This window comes from Pomacea canaliculata, linkage group LG11, assembly GCF_003073045.1.
Source record: "Pomacea canaliculata isolate SZHN2017 linkage group LG11, ASM307304v1, whole genome shotgun sequence".
Lineage (NCBI taxonomy): Eukaryota > Metazoa > Mollusca > Gastropoda > Architaenioglossa > Ampullariidae > Pomacea > Pomacea canaliculata.
This window is the reverse complement of record NC_037600.1, coordinates 4,488,421-4,498,196: the sequence shown is the minus strand read 5'-3', so window position 1 is coordinate 4,498,196 and position 9,776 is coordinate 4,488,421. Positions and strand designations below refer to the sequence as shown.

General features: G+C 41.4%; 1 protein-coding gene across 1 annotated transcript; it reads right to left on the bottom strand.

Moving 5' to 3' along the window:
• Positions 1-3,825: 3,825 nt before the first annotated feature.
• Positions 3,826-5,531, bottom strand: LOC112575664. The gene is made up of 3 exons (XM_025257640.1): positions 5,321-5,531; positions 4,398-4,580; positions 3,826-4,097 (listed from the first exon to the last, which is right to left on the bottom strand). Exons 1-3 carry the CDS (start codon positions 5,529-5,531, stop codon positions 3,826-3,828), a joined length of 666 nt encoding a protein of 221 aa, XP_025113425.1.
• Positions 5,532-9,776: the final 4,245 nt, after the last annotated feature.

Below are 9,776 nucleotides of genomic sequence, written 5' to 3'. Positions count from 1 at the left end.
AACCAAAGTTCACAGCTTTTGTAACATACATGGCAGATAGTAGTAAGTGCATACACATCTTTTAATTAGTTCGATTCTAGGTCACGTGTACTTTATTCTCTTAGCCTTTCACTATTTTCTTCTTTCCCATATCTCTATATATATCTTACAAAAATTTACTTATTCATTTCTATTACATTTATGTAATACGAAGGGCGTTGTTATCAAATAGTTGGGAAAAAATTTCTAAAAAGTAATGAAGCTTTGGGTTTTTTTTTTAAATCAACATTAAGGTTTACAGTTAGACAGCTTTAAAAATATTGTTAATTTATCTGTTTCCACTGCAGTCTTGATATAAATTGTCAAATGTTTACTACACTGAAATACAGTTGTAAAAAAATATATGCTACAAGTAATGCAGAATGCAATTGTTTTGATAACACACACTGACGCACACACGCAAACCCGCACACGCAGTCTGTGGCACGACAGCTAACACAGAAAGACAGATTTACAGACAAGTAGACGGAGGACCTACAGTGAAGAGAGTGGATATCATTATGCATAATTTCAAATGATGTTATGTGATCTTACAGACATCACGTTTTTGCAACCATTCCTTGGAGCGGCGCGAGAGGGAGTACTCGATGGCAGCAGGACGACTTGGAACAACACTCTTCACCCTCTCTACTGGCTGAATGGAGTGAAGGTTGCTACAAGTGGACCTGACAGCAACTGGTATGGTCAAAACCCTGACAACAGCAACGGGAAGGAAGCGTGTTTGAATATCTACTTTGGAAAATGGAACGATGGGAATTGCAGTCTTTCCAGATCATTCATCTGCGAGAAGGTTCTCCCAGACGTCTGAGTGATCGCAACCCTCACCTGACCTTTGACTAAGATGGATGTCGTATTATCTACTGGTCAGGAATTAATCAAACCTGTCAGCTATTTTTCCTTCGATTCTACTTTGACATAAAATGTGTCTACAACTAAAGTTCGAAATAAAAGGACAACTCTTTTTTCTGTCAGCTTGATTTTCCTGATATAAACATATAACTCTTGTCAACTAAAAAAAAGATTAGAATTGCCTTGCTGATATGAATCTTCCATAAAGACATCCTAAGCCGAACTGTAAAACGAGCAACGATTGAAATATCAAAATTGATATTATAATTTGTGTTTGCTGTGATGAAATGGGCCACAGTTTTAAATGTTAAAAACACAAAAAAACAAAACTAAATAAAAAACAAAAACCTCCCCCCAATAAAAAACAACAACAACAACAAACCAAACAACAACAAAAGGGAAACCACTGACAGTTATAAAGGGAAGAAAACCACAACAGACAACCCAAAGAACATTTTTTATGTGGGCTAGCTCCCTTGAGTTGCACCTAAAAGTGTGTGAGTCTGTTTTCCAAATCAACAGTTAAAAACCGGTTCGGTGTAGACTCGGATGTCAAGATAGAAGTAAACATAAAATAAAACAGGAACGTTGGACTCAAAGATAAACTTTATTTCAGATCCCCTTGCTGAGCCAAGGCGATGTATGTGCTAATGGCATTCTCCTACCTGACAGTGATGCTTGTTACAGTCTTATCTTGCAACTGAGAAAAGACAGGATCGTTAAGGATTGATAAAATCCATTCGAAATATATCCTTTGGCGACTTCCAAATGCAATCGCCGAGGGCCTTACACTTCTTGTCTTTGTCTGCCGCAGTTCCTAGCAGAATTCCCTTTTTGTGTTATTGTCATTCACAGATAAGTTTGTTAGCTGTCTAGGATGAAGAAAGGGGCTAAGCTGGGACAGGAGTTTTTAAAATAAGTGTCTATTGATGTACAGAGATGGTGTTACTTCTTTGCAGCGTAGAGAAAGATTTCCAGTGAACAGAGCAAAGTAGTCCTGGACGTGCCCGGGGAAACAATGGAAATGACAATTGTTCTGTTTGTATCATCATCGATGCATTCTGTGTTACCGCTGATCTTCCTCTTTGAGACACGTGGCAGTGTTAGTAGTCTTTATTTGCTCGTTGGACTCAAATACAAACAGGTAAATAAAAATAAATAGCTTTACATTAACAAGCAGTTTTTTCGGCAGTCAGATTTCATTTCCTTCAGATTTAGTGCTCGAACCTAGAAAGAAATAAATTTACTATTTCTACAGTTACATAAGGAAGCTTCATTCACGTGCGACATATGATGATCTTTGGGTCTGTTTATTTTCTTTGTGTATTTGTGAACTTTTCTGGTGCCGTGCCACTTATTTGTACTTGATTAAGAGATAAACATTTCTACAACCTATTCACTCGTCCACAAGAAGGCGAACCTGGACCTTGCCTTCCCTCATCACAGGAAGTGTTGTGTCTGATTTACTTTTCTCCCCCGTTGTCTCGGACAACTTGAATATGAATGTACCTTATGCTCACGTGCTCTGTACGTATTATAGTCCTGCAAAATATAGGAGCAAAGGGCGGGGAGTCGATGTCAAGCGGATGTTAAAGAAACTTCGCATTAACGATCGATGAACGATTGTACCTGTATCGATCCAATGGTCTTGTGTCCTGTTATTCTAAAACACGATAGACAATAATAAGGCGAATGTGAAAGATAATTCTGGTCAATGAAATTCAGTCGAGTTCTTCTCTCTTGAAAGCGAGTGTTGCAAAAAAACAAACAAACAAACAAACAAAAAACAAAACAAAACAAAAGTGGCTGCTTGCGAAGCGTCAATGATCCAATAATGGAATTTTTTTCATAATCCAGTTTTTTTTCCACACAATCACTTTCATTTCATTCTTTGAATCTTTGAAACGCAGTGTCTGTAGGTCTCCTGCCCAGCAAATAAATCCAAAAAAAATTTTTTTTTCACGCATTCAATATATTTTAATCAGTTGCAAAGTTTTTAACATTCCTAATCAAAGAAAGGTATTGAGGAATCTAAGCTACTACACTCAATAAAGACTAGTCAGTTTAGTTAATGTTGTATCCTGGTAGCTGCAGTGTAGCTTAATCTTAGAAATAAAACAGTTGAAATATTCAGACACTTTTTTGAGGGAGAGAACTTGTCAGCTGGGATTATCTCCTTAACCATCTCACCCATCTTCCCCTTTTTCATTATGCTCGTCTTTCTTTCTTTATTTTTCTTTCATCTTACGCGAGCTCACTATTACAATCCGTTTGAAATATTTTAAGGTAACACGATATTATGTACATCAACGAGCTATCCAACAGACAATGTCACGTGATCACGTTTGCATGTTGCAAAATGCTTTAACGTGCTCAGAAGCTTGTCAATAGAATTAAATTACAGGTAACAATACCTACTGTCATAACAAAAATTGTAATTACAATTTGTTTTATTTTATGAGCATGATAGAATAAGCTAAAAAGGCGTTTATAAACTTTAAAACTATTATGTTAAAAAGGAAGATGTAAACAATAACACACAGCAACAATCTACAATTAGAAAATCTACATTAGATAATTTACAAAAAGAAAAGGCATAAAATGTACAAAATTTAGTCACAAAACTGTGTAGAAATATCTCCAGATACTTGTAGAAGGCTTATGTAGTTTAAACATAGATATTAAACGTGTAAGGGCATTTATTACTTACTAAAGTCTAATATGCATCTTGATACGCCAGCCAGTTCCTCCTAGAACTTTTTTTAAATGAAATATTCATATTGTCAGTGCTTACACTTTCAATCTTTTTCTTTAGTTTCCAGAGTTTACAACACAGTAGAATCGAGTGATGAGTATCTGAAAACAATTATTGATTCCTGACTAATGATGTGACAAACGACTCAGTCAATCACTCGTGTGTGTGTGTGCTGTAGTCGCTCAGACGCATGGTAGAACCTTTTCGCAGAAGAATCCTCTGTAAACACCACAAGACACATCATTCCATTTACTCAAATAGATATTCAAACATGCTTCCACCCCGTTGCCGTTGTCAGGGTTTTTACCATACCAGTTGCTGTCAGGTCCACTTGTAGCAACCTTCACTCCATTCAGCCAGTAGAGAGGGTGAAGAATGTTGTCCCAAGTCGTCCTGCTGCCATCGAGTACTCCCTCTCGCGCCGCTCCAAGGAATGGCGCCGAAATAGTAATGTCTGTAAGATGATGTAACATAATTTGTCATGTATTTGTGATTATGTATATGTGATTTGTCGACTCTAGCTTTGTAAGTCCTTCCTCTGTCCACCTGTCTGTGAGATCAAATCCTATCGCTATCAAAACAGTCAATTTAAGGGCTGTGGCAATTCTTAAGTATAATATAAATAAATTATATGTCTGTAAGAAAAAAAATAAAGATATAGAAAAAAAGTAAATAACGAAAGGTTGAAAAAGAATAAATTGCACACGTGCTGTAGAATTGCAGTAATCAGAAGGTGTTGTATATAAGCACTTACTACTATCTGCCATGTATGTTACAAAAGCTGTGAACTTTGGTTTCGTGTCCATTATGGCCAGACGGGAGCCAACACTGGCACAGGTTGTGTATGCGGTTGTGAAGTTCTTGGTGGTGGTGTAAATCTTGAAGCACGTGCATTGACCGCGCAACCACACGTACCCGTCACTATAAGGACAGGCCGCTGTTACAGATAAATAAGAAAATTAGGAAACAAACAGTACGGGAGTGTTATTTATTATAAGCTTGGTATCTTTACTCACTCTTAACCTAAACTGTACAAACGAAACTAACATTTTAGAATAAGGTAGAAAGCACACTATGAGACATGATGAAATGCTCCCCTAAATTATATTAAAATAGAAAAAAGGAAAAAAAAGAGGACGCAGAAAGACATAATAATTTATCCTTTAAAGTACAACCTACACATCGTTCAGTAAATATTTGTAAATGTAAGTTAACAGCACATAGTTTTACCAACACCATTTAGCGAGTAAGACCTGAGTAACAAGTCCAGGGATCATCTGATCAAAGACAAAAGACAATGAAGGAGACACAGCCGTGACATTTGTTTAACCCCAGCTCATTAAGGAGCGGTACATTTGTCGGTTTTGTTTCCTGTTTCTGTTTGAGAGATAAAAGAGAGAGATAGAGTGTGTTTGTGTGAGAGATAAAGGTTGCTTACATCAAAAGCCCTTTGGTACACAAACAATGATAAAAGTTTATTTTTTATTTTTGAAAATTGCATCAGAGAATCAGAACGGTGTAGATAATTACTTGACATACATTAAAGACACCAGTAAAAAAAATCATAAACTTATTGAAGGCATGGTTTTAGATCCTGCTTACTGAACTATGCAAACACCAATCGATGAGTTTCTTCAATTAGTAATTGAGATAGTCTATTAGCTATCACAGACTTACGACTGTTAGGCTTGAAATATCGAGCACCCGGTGCCGACTGGCCTCCGTCTGGTTTCACAAAGACAAACTCGTTCAGAAGACATCTTCCTGTCGTCGCAAGAAAGAAGAAGGAGGAACACGTGGTGGCCGAGGTGCACAGAGACCCGCAGTGAACGGCGCTGTCCGCCGCCACCTCTGTGTGTGGGTAGCCATCTACCTTGATTGACGTCATCTAATGTCCTGTCACGTGTCCACTTAACATCCCTTTCACTGAAGATCATGGAAAAGTTAAAAAAATTAAAACTGACATAAACAAATTTGGAATTTGTTTGCTTGATTAAAAAGTACTGTTTTGAAATTATGTATCATTTGTTTCTATTTGTACACGTAGATTTTTGATGTAACAAACGCTTTGTCTCGAAACTTTACGTGTAAAAACAGAAAGAGAGAATTAGTTACATTTTTATTTTCATTGATTTTTGTGACTGTTTTTCAAGTTTTACAACAAACTGTTATCTTCTTTCCTTAAACAAAAACGGCAAAAGAACCAATGCATTATTAAAAAACAAAAGAAGAAAGACCTATTTCTTTAATTGTTTGAAACAAAATAAAGTTCAAAATTTGAAGACAAAATTGCCCCCAATACTAATTCATATTTCTCATAGTATAACGGAAAGCAGGGTCTACTGAAGTTTTAAAAAAGCTTATTTTAGGCTGGATCAGATCCTTGAAAGAAGTTGTCAGCAGACCATCACGGAGACAACAAAGATGCCGATGGTGTCTACATTAGTACAGTGAACATGGTTAAAAATCTTGTACTTTTGGTCAAATGCTGCACCAATCTCTGAGGTGGTTCAGTGAAGAGATGTTGCCTAGTCCTGACTGACCACTTTCTTTGACCCAATAGAAGCTTGGCGCCAGCTACGTTTTGCTTCAGAGACCTCGACGCTTGACTGGATGCTGGTCGCGCCTGACTGGCCTCATCATACAGACTTCACAGACAGGCTTCACAGACAGGCTGCACCACACACCAAGCTAGCGACTCGGTCTCTGACACGTGATATTCCAAGAAAGATCGTTATACCAGAATTCTCTTTGGACTTGAATTTAAGTTCGCTGTATTTAACTTAACTCCGCCAAGGACGGTCCCAAGCCCGGCTGAAAAAGGAGGAGGGTTGGGCGTGGGGCTAGCACCCCCACCCCGTAAAACAAACCCTTGCTACAAAAACATCGACAACAGCAAAACAATGGCCAACAGTCCTGGAAGAGGAAGGGCCTTCACCTAGAGGGAGTATGACGTGTTGCGGTGAAAGCCGATCTTCGGAAGCTACAACACCGACCACCCTTCTATCGACCAGGAAAACACTTTCCATGGGCACGTGGAACGTGCGAACTATGTTCGAGGCAGGAAAGGCAGCCCAGATAGCAGCAGAAATGCGAGACTACAAACTGTCACTCCTCGGACTTTGTGAAACTAGGTGGACGCAGTCAGGACAACAGCGATTGGCAACAGGCGAGCTGATCCTCTTCTCGGGGCATGAGAAAGATGGCGCACCACACACAGAGGGCGTAGCCTTCATGCTGGAGAAGGAAGCACAGAAGGCGCTTATTGGCTGGGAGGCAAGAGGTCCCCGATTCATCACAGCGTCCTTCTCTACAAAGAAGAAGAGACTAAAGATGAATGTGATCCTGTGCTATGCCCCAACCAACGACAGCAGTGAAGACGCCAAGGAGCACTTCTACGACGAATTGCAGAGCATCCTGAACAGACTGAGTGACAGAGACATCAACATCCTCATGGGAGACTTCAATGCTAAGATTGGAGCAGACAATACAGGATATGAAGAAGTGATGGGGAAGCACGGTCTAGGAGACATGAACGACAACGGGGAGCTGTTTGCTGACATCTGTGCCATGAACAACTACGTGATTGGTGGAAGATCCACCGAGCAACATGGGTTTCACCAGACCATGTGACAGAGAACCAAATAGACCACATATGCATCGCAAAAAAGTTCAGAAGATCGTTGATGGATGTCAGGGTCAAGAGAGGAGCAGATGTGGCGTCCGACCACCACCTTGTGACAGCAAAGCTTAAACTAAAGCTGAAGAAGAACTGGACAGACCACGAAAGAAGAAAAGCAAGATACAACGTGAACTACCTGAAAGACCCCAAGATGAAAGAAGAATACAAGACAGCAGTCCACAACAGATTTCAAGCACTCCAAGAACTACTTGACGAAGAGACACCCCCAAATATCGAGACCCAGTGGAACAACATCAGAGAGTCTTTCAATACAGCATGCGAGGAAGTCCTTGGAAGAAGGAAACCAAAACAGAAAGAATGGATCACACCAGAAACACAGAAGAAGATCCTCGAAAGAAAGAGAAAGAAAACTGAAATCAACAACAGTAGAACTAGATCGGAGAAGGCAATAGCGCAGAAAGAGTATAGCACAGCGAATGCCGAAGTGAAGCGGAGCATCAAACAAGACAAGAGGAACCACATAGAGGAGCTAGCAACAGAAGCAGAAGAGGCAGCAGCAAGTAGGAACATGAAGAGACTGTACGATACGACCAAAAAGCTGACAGGAAAGATTAGACATTCAGAGCGACCAGTCAAGGGCAGAGACGGCAACACACTGATGGGAACAGACCAGCAGCTGAACAGATGGGCCGAACACTTTGAGGAATTGCTCAACCGACCACCACCAGTAAATCCACCAGACATCGAAGAAGCAGCGAGAGACCTACCGATCAACTGCAACAAACCAACCAAAACCGAGATCAGAAGAGCCATAACACAACTGAAGAATAGTAAAGCCCAGGACCAGACGAGATACCAGCAGAGGCACTGAAAGCCGATCCTGACCTATCCGTCAACATGTTGCACAGACTGTTTGAGAGGGTTTGGAAAGAGGAACAGGTCCCCGCAGACTGGAAAGAAGGACATCTCATAAAGATCCCCAAGAAGGGGGACCTCAGCCGATGCGAGAACTACAGAGGCATCACTCTTTTGTCCGTGCCTGGCAAGGTCTTCAACAGAGTCATACTGGAGAGACTGAAGGGCCCAGTGGACCAGATAACTTCGAGAGCAGCAGGCAGGCTTCAGACAAGACCGATCGTGCACAGACCAGATAGCAAACACTGCGGATCATCGTAGAACAGTCTATAGAGTGGAACTCGCCTCTCTACGTCAATTTCGTGGACTACGAGAAGGCATTCGACAGTGTGGACCGAGAGACGCTGTGGAAACTGCTGAACACTATGGCATCCCGAGGAAGATCGTCAACCTGATCCGCAACTCATATGAGGGAATGACGTGCCGAGTAGTGCATGAAAGACAGCTAACAAGAAGCTTCGAGGTGAGGACAGGGGTCAGGTAAGGCTGCCTGCTTTCACCGTTGCTGTTCCTGATCGCAATCGACTGGGTGATGAAGCAAGCCACCAATGAAAGGCGAAATGGAATCCAGTGGACTCTGTGGAACCAACTAGACGACCTTGACTTTGCAGACGATCTGGCACTTCCTGTCCCACGCCACCGACAGATGCAAGAAAAACATCAGAGATCCAGTCAGCCTTGGCACAAGTGGGGCTACACATCCATAAGGGCAAGACCAAGATCCTGAAGGTCAACACTGACTGCGAGAGCCAATCAGGTTGGATGGGGAGCCGCTAGAAGAAAGTCGACACCTTTACCTACCTCGGGAGTGTGGTGGACAAACAGGGAGGGACAGACGCGGATGTAAAGACAAGAATTAACAAGGCAAGAGGCGCTTTCATAAAGCTTGGAAAGGTCTGGAGCTCCGGAGCATAGGCTACACGAACAAGATCCGTCTCTTTCAACTCCAACGTCAAGTCAGTCCTACTATACGGAGCAGAAACATGGAGGACGACCAAGGGACAACGAAGAAGATCCAAACGTTTGTCAACCAGTGCCTGCGCAGGATCCTCAGAATTCACTGGCCAGAGAGGATAAGCAACACCGACCCTGTGGCAGAGAACGAAACAACAGCCCATAGAGGAGGAAATCCTGCGGAGAAATGGGGTTGGCTAGGACACACCCTAAGGAAAACCAACATCCAACGTCACAAGACAGTCGCTGACATGGAACCCCCAGGGAAAGAGAAGCGAGGAAGACCGAGAACACCTGGAGACGGGACCTCGCCGCCGACACCAAGCTCACCGGATTTGGATGGGGTCAGCTGGTGACGGTAGCCCAGGACAGGAGGCGTTGGAGGGCGGTCGTCGATGGCCTATGCACCAGGAGGGGCGAAGGGTATAACTAACTGTATTTAACTTGTTCTATCTAGGTTTATTTTAAATTTCTATGGAAATCTGAAAGGACATTAGAAAAATATTGATGACATCGGAATTCGTTAGGTCAAGATATTACTTGTATTATTTTACTTCGATTCAGATCTTTCATTTTCTTCTTCATTTGATGTATAGGTAATCATAATGGTGTATTTTAACT